General features: G+C 44.9%; 1 protein-coding gene across 1 annotated transcript in view; it reads left to right on the forward strand.

Moving 5' to 3' along the window:
- The window catches only part of ADAMTS18 (ADAM metallopeptidase with thrombospondin type 1 motif 18), a 219583-nt gene that overhangs the window by 132346 nt on the left and 73762 nt on the right, over window positions 1-13475 (forward strand). The window contains exons 13-16 of the mRNA XM_067471038.1: window positions 2635-2807; window positions 6405-6535; window positions 9144-9267; window positions 11657-11901. Of these exons, the coding sequence (XP_067327139.1) occupies window positions 2635-2807; window positions 6405-6535; window positions 9144-9267; window positions 11657-11901 (673 nt within the window). The remainder of the gene's footprint in view (window positions 1-2634; window positions 2808-6404; window positions 6536-9143; window positions 9268-11656; window positions 11902-13475) is intronic.

The following is a 13475-nucleotide window of genomic DNA, read 5'->3' on the forward strand; positions in this document are numbered from 1 at the left end:
CAAATCTGTGGGATTGAGTCTTACTTGCTGTATTGTTCATGAAAATATTAGAATGCAATTTTAGATATCTATGTACCTTAAAACCACCAAATCAACAAAATTGCTTCAACATATGTACATACTTTATTTGTTGTGCGCTGTTACTTGATCAGTGATCATGAGAACGGCAGCAAATGGAACAGAAGTGCACACCTGAAGCATTTTGTTCAATTCTAGAGGGATAGAACCAACCCAAGTCAATTTCATATATAGAAAATGCTTTGTATAGAACATGTACATGGAGAACAAGCCCTGTGAGGAGCGGCTTAAGGAGCTGGGCATGTTTAGCCTGAAGAAGAGAAGGCTGAGAGGAGATAGGGAAGTCATGCTACCCCTCTATTCTGCTCTGTTTAGACCACACCTGGAATATTGTGTCCAATTCTGGGCACTACAATTCAAGAGAGATATTGACAAGCTGGAATGTGTCCAGAAGAGGGTGACTAAAATGATCAAGGGTCTGGAGAACAAGCCCTATGAGGAGCGGCTTAAGGAGCTGGGCATGTTTAGCCTGAAGAAGAGAAGGAGATATGATAGCCATGTATAAATATGTGAGAGGAAGCCACAGGGAGGAGGGAGCAAGCTTGTTTTCTGCTTCCTTGGAGACTAGGACGCGGAGCAATGGCTTCAAACTACAAGAGAGGAGATTCCACCTGAACAGGAGGAAGAACTTCCAGACTGTGAGAGCTGTTCAGTAGTGGAACTCTCTGCCCCAGAGTGTGGTGGAGGCTCCTTCTTTGGAAGCTTTTAAACAGAGGCTGGATGGCCATCTGTCAGGGGTGATTTGAATGCAATATTCCTGCTTCTTGGCAGAATGGGGTTGGACTGGATGGCCCATGAGGTCTCTTCCAACTCTTTGATTCTATGATTCTATTTAGACATGTGATCACCTTATGTTAGCACAGTTTATTTCAAAGAAGGTATTTTATTGAGCCTTTTTCACTAAGAAGTCGAGGTAAGGTCCAATGAGTCATGCCAAAGCTGCATCTAGTGCCTTATTTTGTTTCACACAGCACATGGCCAACATGCTTCCTGAAAGTCTACATTAAAATCAAGTAAGCTGGAGTAATAATAACAAAGGATTTAAAAGAAATGGAAGAGGTAAATGTAGTAGCATTGAGAAAAGTTGTTAAAAAACATTAATAGAATATGAAAATATACATTTAGCTTGGTTTGGAAAATATCCACTTCTGCTTCATTGGCTGTGTGGATCATAATAAATTGTGGTAAGTTCTTGGTGGGATGGGCATCCCAAGCCACCTTGTTTCTCTCCTGAGGAATCTGTACAAGGACCAAGTGGCAACAGTAAGAACTGACCACGGAACAACAGACTGGTTCAAGATTGGGAAAGGCGTACGGCAAGGCTGCATCCTCTCACCCAACCTTTTTAACTTGTATGCAGAACACATCATGCGATGTGCGGGGCTGGATGAATGCAAAGCTGGGGTAAAAATTGCTGGAAGAAACATTAACAACCTCAGATATGCAGATGACACCACTCTGATGGCCAAAAGCGAGGAGGAGCTGAGGAGCCTTCTAATCAAGGTGAAAGAAGAAAACGCAAAAGCTGGGTTGCAGCTAAACATCAAAAAAACCAAGATTATGGCCCCAAGAATGATTGACAACTGGAAAACAGAGGGAGAAAATGTGGAGGCCGTGACAGACTTTGTATTTCTAGGTGCAAAGATTACTGCAGATGCAGACTGTGGCCAGGAAATCAGGAGACGCTTACTTCTTGGGAGGAGAGCAATGTCCAGTCTCGATAAAATAGTAAAGAGTAGAGGCATCATACTGGCAACAAAGATCCGCATAGTCAGAGCCATGGTATTCCCTGTAGTAACATACGGATGTGAGAGCTGGACCTTAGGGAAGGCTGAGCGAAGGAAGAGAGATGCTTTTGAGCTGTGGTGTTGGAGGAAAGTTCTGAGAGTGCCTTGGACTGCGAGAAGATCCAACCAGTCCATCCTCCAAGAAATAAAGCCTGGCTGCTCACTGGAGGGAAGGATACTAGAGACAAAGTTGAAGTACTTTGGCCACATCATGAGGAGACAGCAAAGCCTGGAGAAGACAATTATGCTGGGGAAAGTAGAAGGTAAAAGGAAGAGGGGCCGACCAAGGACAAGATGGATGGATGGCATCCTTGAAGTGACTGGACTGACCTTGAAGGAGCTGGGGGTGGTGACAGCCAACAGGGAGCTCTGGCGTGGACTGGTCCATGAGGTCACGAAGAGTCGGAGGCGACTGAACACATATTCACCTGTTTGCACTAATGCAGAACTTTAGGAGCCTGACCATGATAGATACAATATGTCAATTCAGCCAATATTTGGATGTAAGGGAGCATTTTTTAGCTGATCAAAAACTATTAAATAGGCAATAATTTATGAAATTACAGCCCATTGTTGCTGAATTTATGAGATGGCATTTAGTAGCTACAATGTTCTAGGAAATGAAATGGAAGCCAGAATCTCATGCAAAGCGTGGTTTAGAATAATTGGATGTATCTGTGTGTTTTACAGTTCATTGTAATGAGTTTAGCAGCTGGATATCTATTCTGTGCTTGGCACTGCAATTTTTTCCTTTTTTTTTTCTTTGTAGGCCTCAGCATGGGGGTAAATTCTGTCAGGGTTCAAGTCGCATTTATCAGCTTTGCAATACTCAGCCCTGCCCATCTGGCGGCCCCAACTTCCGTGCCCAGCAGTGTGCCGAATATAACAGCAAACCTTTCCGTGGGTGGTACTACAAATGGAAACCTTACACCAAAGTTGAAGGTAAATCAGTAATTGTGTCCAGTTATTTGTTTCATTTCTTGGCTTGTCTATTGAAATCTTTGTAGCAGATCAGCTTTATCAAAGTTTTAAATCAGGACTACTCCAAGTTGTGATCTATGAACTGGGGGTAGCAAATCACTTTGCGGTAAATTTTCAGAAAAGAAATAAACAATAGTTGTGGAAAAGACACAAATATGATGGCAGCACATGACACACTGGGGGAAAAATACTCTACTGATCTCTCAAATTAAAAGGCTATCAACAATAAAGAAATGATGACTGAAAAAGCCCAGGTAAACAAAGACTTAAATTTGCCTGTTAGTTCCAGTTAGACACTTGGCTTGACACTTCTTGACTATGTGCCAAATGATGACATCCGTCAAAGAACAGGGACCTCTGCACACTAGGCTTGGGTAACTACGGAAAAATTTGGTTCTAAACTTTCGAAATATACGAAATTTTGTAAAATTACGAATCGATTCGTTAATGGCGGACGCGATTGCGCAATATGCTAAAAAAACCCTCCAAATGGGACAGGGGGAACTTCTGAAGCTTCCCTCTCCCTCTGTTGTTGACTGTTGGTGTGATAATTTATTTTTTATCACTGATAAAACAAACAACAACTATAATTAGAGAGATGGGCCAAAACTAACAAAATGAAGTTCAACAGTGACAAATGCAAGATACTCCACTTTGGCAGGAAAAATGAAATGCAAAGATACAGAATGGGGGATGCCTGGCTCGAGAGCAGTACGTGTGAAAAAGATCTTGGAGTCCTCGTGGACAACAAGTTAAACATGAGCCAACAATGTGATGTGGCGGCAAAAAAAGCCAATGGGATTTTGGCCTGCATCAATAGGAGCATAGTGTCTAGATCTAGGGAAGTCATGCTACCACTCTATTCTGCTTTGGTTAGACCACACCTGGAATATTGTGTCCAATTCTGGGCACCACAATTCAAGAGAGATATTGACAAGCTGAAATGTGTCCAGAGGAGGGCGACTAAAATGATCAAGGGTCTGGAGAACAAGCCCTATGAGGAGCGGCTTAAGGAGCTGGGCATGTTTAGCCTGAAGAAGAGAAGGCTGAGAGGAGATATGATAGCCATGTATAAATATGTGAGAGGAAGGCACAGGGAGGAGGGAGCAAGCTTGTTTTCTGCTTCCCTGGAGACTAGGACGCGGAACAATGGCTTCAAACTACAAGAAAGGAGATTCCATCTGAACATGAGGAAGAACTTCCTGACTGTGAGAGCCGTTCAGCAGTGGAACTCTCTGCCCCGGAGTGTGGTGGAGGCTCCTTCTTTGGAAGCTTTTAAACAGAGGCTGGATGGCCATCTGTCAGGGGTGATTTGAATGCAATATTCCTGCTTCTTGGCAGGGGGTTGGACTGGATGGCCCATGAGGTCTCTTCCAACTCTTTGATTCTATGATTCTATGGAGGAAACAGTAGCGAGTGGAGAGAAGCAGGAGAAAGCCCTGTGTACTAGGAGTGTAAGGTGGCAGCTCTCAACTTCCCCTGGCACAAAGGGCCTCTTCCTGTCTCCTCATCCCCTCACAACAGCCACCTCGAAACAGAGAAAGAGATGGGTTTCTGCTCTCTCAACCACCATCACCCCCAATCATCTCCCTTCAAAACAGGGCAAAGGCAGGGGGTGACCTAATGGCATCATCAGTGGTGGCCTGTTGTGTGGGGGTCCTGGATTCAGGGATAAGAGGGCCATCTATCTGCTTACCTTCCTGCCACCTTCCCCTCCAGGGAGACCGGGGTCAGCTGGCCAGTGACCTCCAGGACCTTGGAGGGGTGCCCTCCTCACGTTGGTTACTATTGCTAGTCTACACTTAAGGGAGGCTTGGCTGGCAAACAAAGCCAGCAGGCTTCTCCTCCTCCAGGGGGTGGTACCTAAAGTGGAGGGGGGGGGGGCTTGGGCAACTTGATGCTGTGGGAAGGCAGGAGACACAGGAGGGTTAGCACCATGGAAGAAGGGAGGAACCTTGGAGAAGAAGAAGGCCCCGATTCCCATCTCCCCGAAGGGATTCGGGGCGGCTTACATGGGGCCAAGCCCAGGGTACATACAATTAAAAGCAGAGGAATCACTATCACAAACAGCACAACATTTGAGATTGCAGGATTATGATCACTTGAATGGATGGATAACACCTATCTTCATGCGTGCTGTCAACCTGAGGATGTCCAAAACAAAGCCCTGTGGAAATGACAGTCACAATGCTAACCCCTTCATTGGGAAAATAGCTTAGAAAGCTTAGAAAGAAGAGTCCCAATTAGATATTGCTAAATTGGGTTTAATCTAGTTAGGACTAAAAACTGAATTTAGGCTTAAGATGTTTTTAATTATAATCTGAAAATTAGAAAAAAAAACCTATTAGGAGTGAGTGTAATATAGTACAGGTTGAAATGTGTAGGGCAGTGGTTCTCAACCTTCCTAATGCCACAACCCCTTAATACAGTTGCTCATGTTGTGGTGACTCCAAACTATAAAATTATTTTTGTTGCTACTTCAGAACTGTAATTTTGATACTGTTATGAATCTTAATGTAAATATCTTATAGGCAGCAGGATGTATTTTCATTCACTGGACCAAATTTGGCATAAATACCTGATATGCCCAAATTTTAATACTGGTGGGGTTAGGGGGATTAATTTTTTCATTTAAGAGTTGTAGTTGCTGGGATTTATATTTCGCCTACAATCAAAGAGCGTTCTGAACTCCACCAACAATGGAATTGAACCAAACTTGGCACACAGAACTCCCATGACCAACAGAAAATACTGGAAGGGTTTCGTGAGCATTGACCTTGAGTTTTGGAGTTGTAGTTCACCTAAATTCAGAGAGCACTTTGGACTCAAACAAGGATAGATCTGGACCAAACTTGGCACGAATACTCAACATGCCCAAATGTGAACATTGGTGTAAGGTAAAGTTAGTCCCCTGACATTAAGTCCAGTCATGTCTGACTCTGGGGTGTGGTGCTCATCTCCATTTCTAAGCCAAAGAGCCAGCGTTGTCCGTAGACACCTCCAAGGTCATGTGGCCGGCATGACTGCATGGAGCGCCGTTACCTTCCCGCCGGAGCGGTACCTATTGATCTACTCACATTTGCATGTTTTCGAACTGCTAGGTTGACAGAAGCTAGGGCTGACAGCGGAAGCTCATGCCGCTCCCCGGAATCGAACCTGCGACCTTTCGATCAACAAGCTCAGCAGCTCAGTGCTTTAACCCACTGCGCCACCGGGGGCTCCGTAGTTTGGGGAAAATAGATCTTGACATTTGGGAGTTATAGTTGCAGGGATTTATAGTTCACCTACAATCTAAGAGCATTCTGAACCCCACCAATGATAGAACTGGGCCAAATTTTCCACACAGAACCCCATGACCAACAGAAAACACTGTGTTTTCTGATGGTCTTTGGTGACCCCTCTGAAACCCCCCCTTGGGACCCTCCTGGGGGTCCCGACCCCCAAGTTGAGAAACGCTGGTGTAGGGTCAACATAAGCCAACAGGCCCTTAGAATTCCTCTGACTGGAATATCAATACTATTTTAAAACTTTATAATCAACCTGTTGTTTTTTTTTCAGAGAAAGATCTCTGCAAGCTGTACTGCACAGCAGAAGACTTTGATTTTTTCTTTGCAATGTCTAATCAAGTGAAAGACGGAACCCCTTGCTCCTCAAACAACCATGACGTTTGCATTGATGGGATCTGTGAGGTAAGGTTCAGCTTTAAGTACTATCTGTTTCAGGGATGTTCAGTGGTAAATAAGGACAAGAATCTTATGATGCTGAAGGCAATGCAGTTTTAAAAGGGAATTTTCAGAGATGTTCCCAATGCCCATATGTCAGGATTTTATTTATTTATTTATTTATTTCGTGTACTTCTACCCCGCCCTTCTCAACCCTCGAGGGGGGACTCAGGGTGGCTTACAAAAGGCACATCTTGGTGCCTACACAAATACAATAACATATAAAACCAGCAATTAAATGGTCAACAATTAAAACAATTATAACAACAATATATCACACAATCAATAGCCAATCTCAGACACAGCATTCGCCAACTCAGAGTTCATATTTCGTTCCACCTTGTCCAATTCCTATCCATCGTCACAGTCCCTTATTCATCTGCCAGATTGCCCAAACGCCTGGTCCCACATCCACGTCTTTAATTTCTTTCTGAATGAAAGGAGGGATGTTGCTGATCTGATCTCCCCGGGGAGTGAATTCCATAGGTGAGGGGCCACCACTGAGAAGGCCCTGCTCCTCGTCCCCACCAATCTCACTTGTGACAGAGGCGGGGTCGGGAGCAGGGCATCCCCAGAGGATCTCAGACTCCGAGATGGGACGTAAAGGGAGATGCGTTCGGACAGATACTGCCATATTGGCCATATTGCTGATTATTTGAGAAAATGTTGCTGCAGAGAAGAAGTTACTATTCAAGGATTAAAAGTATATCCAGATAAAACTGCTGGCTAGTTAGAGCTCTTAAGTTTCCCAGTCGCTCTGGAGTTACGTTTCAAACAGAATAAAATTTTCAGCTTCCTTGATTTTTTTGTTTATTTTGTATTTTGAGATTTTATTTTTTAAAATCACGGAAATATGTACATGTTTGTTTGTTTGTTTGTTTGTTTATTTATTTATTTATTTATTTACTATATTTCTACTGTCCCTCTTAGCCTGCAGGCGACTCGGGGCGGTTTACAATTGGTGCCAGGACCATAAAATACAATTTCAATAAATACAAACAATCAGATAATAAAACCATAACAAAATCAATAAAACATAGAATCATAGAATTATAGAATAGAATCATAGAATCAAAGAGTTGGAAGAGACCTCATGGGCCATCCAGTCCAACCCCCTGCCAAGAAGCAGGAATATTGCATTCAAATCACCCCTGACAGATGGCCATCCAGCCTCTGTTTAAAAGCTTCCAAAGGAGCAGCCTCCACCACACTCCGGGGCAGAGAGTTCCACTGCTGAACGGCTCTCACAGTCGGGAAGTTCTTCCTCATGTTCAGATGGAATCTCCTTTCTTGTAGTTTGAAGCCATTGTTTCGCATCCTAGTCTCCAGGGAAGCAGAAAACAAGCTTGCTTCCTCCTCCCTGTGGCTTCCTCTCACATATTTATACATGGCTATCATATCCCCTCTCAGCCTTCTCTTCTTCAGGCTAAACATGTCCAGCTCCTTAAGCCGCTCCTCATAGGGTTTGTTCTCCAGACCCTTGATCATTTTAGTCGCCCTCCTCTGGACACATTCCAGCTTGTGAATATCTCTCTTGAATTGTGGTGCCCAGAATTGGACACAATATTCCAGATGTGGTCTAACCAAAGCAGAATAGAGGGGTAGCATTACTTCCCTGGACCTAGACACTATGCTCCTATTGATGCAGGCCAAAATCCCATTGGCTTTTTTTGCCACCACATCACATTGTTGGCTCATGTTTAACTTGTTGTCCACGAGGACTCCAAGATCTTTTTCACACGTACTGCTCTCGAGCCAGTCATTGTCCCCCATTCTGTATCTTTGCATTTCGTTTTTCCTGCCAAAGTGGAGTATCTTGCATTTGTCACTGTTGACCTTCATTGTGTTAGTTTTGGCCAATCTCTCTAATCTGTCAAGATCGTTTTGAATCCTGCTCCTGTCCTCTGGAGTATTGGCTATCCCTCCCAATTTGGTGTCGTCTGCAAACCTGATGATCCTGCCTTCTAACCCTTCATCTATGTCAATAAACATACACATTAGGGTCTCCTTTTAAAACATTGTCCAATTATCATTCAGCCATTCCATTTCCTATGTCTATTACATTGTATTTGGAAATGCCTGCTCAAAGAGCCAAGTCTTGACTCTCTTTCGAAATATTAAAAGAGAGGGGGCCGATCTGATATCCTTAGGGAGGGCATTCCATAGCCGAGGGGCCACCACTGAGAAGGCCTTTCTCTCATCCCCGCCAGCCATACTTGTGACGAAGGCGGGACCGAGAGCATGGCCTCCCCAGACGATCTTAAAGTCCTGGATGTATTTTCCACTAATTGCCCATTTTATGTGCATCTTTCCCTTAATTTGTAATTTTTTGTCTGCATTCCTTGACGGGTAAATGCTTGCTTTACAGCAAGCATTTGTAAAACTAGCTATGATGTGCATTGAAAGGGGCACCAAATAAAATTCTCTCCAACTTTTCTCATAGTTCAGCTGACATCCTATTGAGAAATTATATCATGGTAAACCAACTCTTTGGAAACCGATTTTTCCCATTTTTAAAAGTAGCAGTTACTTTGTGTTTCCTTGTGGTCTTTCAAACTGACTTTCTTTCTTGCAGCAAGTCGGGTGTGACCATCAGCTCGGCTCTAACACGACATTGGATGCTTGTGGCGTATGCAAAGGAGATAATTCTACATGCACCTTCTTTTCAGGCCATTATTTGATACAGCATAAAATGAATGGTAAGAGTAAGAAAATTCCACATGAGATTTAAGCCAGGTTTTTATTTGCTTCTCCATATAGTTTGACTCCTTGTACTTTAAGATTGCAGATTTGGAAAACTGAGGTCCCATCTACACTGTCATATAAGATAGCATAGGAAACAAATTGGCTTGTGTGTTCAAATTATGCTCCAGACTAGTTTGTTTTAACCTGGAATAAATCTGATTATCAAAGTTTATTCCAGGATTTAAAGCTGGACCTTCCAGTACAGTCTCGATCTTTGCAGGTATGGGGTGGGTCGGGACTGCCTCCTGGGATAACTCCTCTCTAGGTCAGGTATGGACAAACCCAGGCACAGGGGGTGCGCAGAGGCGGCCCTAGGTAATTTTCAACGGTAAGCAAACAGTATTTTGGCGCCCCCCCCCAACCAATCATTAATATATATTTTCTGTTCATCGTGGGAGTTCTGTGTGCCATATTTGGTTCAATTCCATCAGTGGTGGAGTTCAGAATGCTCTTTGATTGTAGGTGAACTGTACATCCCAGTAACTACACTTGCCGCACTTGCTCCCTTCCCTGGCCCACTTTGGGTCTGGAGGCATGCCTGAAGACCCTGGCGTGTGCACCAAAAGTCACCTCTTCTCCTGACTTTCTCCTCAGCCATTGGGACCAAGAGAGAGAGACAGAGGTGGAGATGCCCACCTTTCCTGAAGGTAGGCGGGCGCAAAACCAAATGAGGGAGCAGAGGTGGGAGATACCTCCAGCCGGAGAGGCTCTCTCTCTCTCTCTCTCTCTCTCTTGGTCCCAATGGCTGAAGAGAAAGTCAGGAGAAGAGGTGACTTTTGCTGCACACGCTGGGGTCTTCAAACATGCCTCCGGACCCAAAGTGGGCCAGGCACGGCGGCTCCGCCCCTTGGCCCACCTGCAGATTGGGGAGAGGAGAGGAGGTGGGTGGAGCACCGGGGGATCAGGAAAGGGAGCCGGTCATGGGGAAGGGATCGAACACGGAGAATGATTGAGCGCCGGCTCTGCTCGCCAGGTGGAGCAGGAACGAGAGGGGCTAGGCGAGGCTCAAGTGCCCGGCCCCTTTGGGAAGAGGATCGCCCGGCAGCGAGGCAAGAAAGCCGAGGCTCCCCCCAGACTGCTAGGGCTGTTGTGAGCTGAAGGGGCACTCCTCAAGTGGCAGTCGAGGGGCATTTACAGAGGCGCCTCTGTGCCCCTGGCAAAAAAAAGTGTTCTGTGACCGCTTACTTCATGTAATGGACGAGCCGCCCCTGGGGGCGCGGATGTGGCCCCTTGAGCTCTTTTCCTAGGCCCTCCTCTCTCTTATCATCTTATCCTTCCTTCTCTCCTTCCCTCCTCCCTTCCTCTTTCTCCTTCCCTTCCACCCTTCCCTCCCTTCTTCCTTCTCTCTTTCCTTCTTTCCCTCCCTCCCTATCTTCCCTCCCCTTCTACGCCCTCTTTCTCCCTTCCTCCATCCCTTTCCACTCTTTAGTCCTTCCATCCTTCCTTCCCTTTTGTTTTTCTTTCCTTCTCTCTTTCTTCCCTCCTTCCCTCCCCCTTCCCCCCTTCTCCTTCCATCCTTCTCTTCCACCTTTTCATCTTTCCTTCTCTCTCTGCCTCTTTTCCTTCCTTCCCTTTTGTCTTTCCTTCCTTTTCTCCCTCCCTCTTTTTCCCTCTCTCCATGCCTTTCCACTTTTTAGTCCTTCCATCCTTCTCTCCCTTTTGTCTTTTCTACCTTCTCTCTTTCCTTCCCCCTTACTTCCCTCTTTTCCCTCCCTCTTTCTCCTTCCTTCCCTTCCACCTTTTTGTCTTTCTCTTTCACCTTTTTGCCCTTCCTTCCCTCTCTCCCCCTTTCTCCTTCCTTCCTTCCCTGTTGCCTTTCCTTCCTTCTTTCTTTTATCCTTCCTTTCTTTACTTCTATTCTTTTTTCCCTTCTTTCCCTTCCTTCCTTCCTTCCTTCCTTCCTCCCTCCCTCCTTTTTTTGTCTTTACTTCTTTCCATCTTTCCTCCTTCCTTCCCTCTCTTCCTTTTTCTCCTTCCATCATTCCTTTCCTCCCTTTCCTCCTTCCTCTTGTCTCTCTTTCCTCCCTTCCTTCCTTCCTTCTTCCTTCCCTCCCTCCCTCCCTTCTATCACCGGACAGCCAGTCCTCCTAGCAGAGAGTGATAGCATGCAGCCCCCAAGTTAGAAAGTTTGCCCATGCCGGCTCTAGGTTTTCCAAGGTGAGTCTGTGTTCTGTTTCCAGTGGACGTTGACCATAGAGTCATGCTGAAAAATCTAGAAAATCTCATAAAGTTGTTCTCTCAGTTTTAAAAATAGTTGTTTCTTTGTGGTTTTTCACTTTCATGGAATCCTTTGCCCCGTATTGTACAACTGCAACAAAATGCTACATTTTCTTTCTTTTTTAGATTATTACCCTATTGTTACAATTCCAGCAGGCGCTTATAGCATTGAAGTCCAAGAATTGCAGATGTCTGGTAGCTACCTTGCGGTGCGTAACTTAAATAAGAGGTATTACTTAACAAAGGACTGGACTATTGACTGGCCTGGAAAATTCTACTTTGCTGGAACAATATTTGAATATCAGCGCTCTTTTAACCATCCAGAGAGACTCACTGCATCTGGGCCAACAAATGAGACCCTCGTCTTTGAAGTAAGTTTCAGTCGTGTATTAATTCCACTTTTGGGATTTGTTTCATAGTTTCCACTGGGAGTGGTTCTACATAGACCACTTATCCCAGGGATGATCTAGTGTGGTGAACATCAAATTGACTGCTGAGGCCTGGTCAGATTCTGAGTGTTCAAATGAGGAGGAAGGAGATGCTGGGAGAGATTCAGAGGGACCAGAGGAGACTGGAAGCGACTCAAGAGAGAGATGTTTCCAAATCTCCTGCTCTTGACAGATCCCAAGAGAAAGGTGAAGGTGAACCTGCCAGAAGTGCAGAATGTGGGAAACAAATGTTTCAATATGAATGGGTTCCTGAGCTAGTAAGCTCAACAAATATCCCACTTATACAGAAAATAGAAAATAATAGAATTGAGGAGACAAATGTTTGTCAAGGTCAGAGAGACTGGGGTTGAGGAAACAGGGCCTGTAATTAAGACAGACTTGCTTCTCCAGTCAACTTAGAGATAAGGCACAAGATGGCAGGTGTAAGAGAAAGGATCTCATGGGAGGGATTCTGGCTTTTAAAAAGTGATTCATGCTGCAATATTCTTTGTGAGAGCAATGCTGCATTCAGGTGAAAATCTCTTGGTTTCATGGGCCTTGTATTTCATGTATTCAAGTTTTCAAGTTTTTCCCGAATTCTGATCCTGTGAGGCATAGCTTTGCCTGCCTTAGATTTATGTACCTTGCTTTGGAATTTCAGTGGAATTGATTTAGAGACTTTCTTTGAATTCGTTATTGGACCTTTGGCTTTTGAACCCTTTTTATATTTACTTGCTTTTCATATATTCAGCTTTTATTAAACTCTTACATTGGATCAATTGGAACCTGCGTGGTTTGTGGTGAAAAGAGACTCCAGGGCTCCAGTGCAACATTGACCCCAGGATGGTTCAGACTGCTACCCCCGACTGCTGCAGAGGTGGGAGGAGTTCTGACCATCTGGATTCAGTGTCCACCGTCCCATCCCATCCCATTCTCTTTGTTGCATTGATCTGTTGTTGTTGTTTTTTTTTTGTCATGTCAGGAGCGACTTGAGAAACTGCAAGTCACTTCTGGTGTGAGAGAATTGGCCGTCTGCAAGGATGTCCAGGGGACACCCAGATGATTTGATGTTTTTATCACCCTTGTGGAAGGCTTCTCTCATGTCCCCATATGAGGAGCTGGAGCTGATAGAGGGAGCTCATCCACCTCTCCCCGGATTCGAACCTGCAACCTGCGGATTCGAACCTGTGGTCTTCAGTCCTGCCGGCACAGGGGTTTAACCCACTGCACCACTGGGGGCTCCTCGATCTGTAGGTGCAACATAAGTAATGCCATTCACTCATCACCTGAAGTGGCAACATCTCCTCTTCTGTTTCCTCTGATTGCGCCATTGCTCTGACTAGGGTCACTCCAGGCGACAAGTGACTGCTGTAACAATAAAAATAGAAGGGGATAGTGACTGACACTTGATGTCTCCAGGGTTTCTAAACCCAGGGAACATGGGATAATCATATACATGGTTTTGAGTGGCTCCATCTTTTTTATTGTCCACCATACAGTTCTGTCAGAAATAAAGG

The sequence above is a fragment of the Anolis sagrei genome, chromosome 8 (genome assembly GCF_037176765.1).
Source record: "Anolis sagrei isolate rAnoSag1 chromosome 8, rAnoSag1.mat, whole genome shotgun sequence".
Taxonomy (NCBI): Eukaryota; Metazoa; Chordata; class Lepidosauria; order Squamata; family Dactyloidae; genus Anolis; species Anolis sagrei.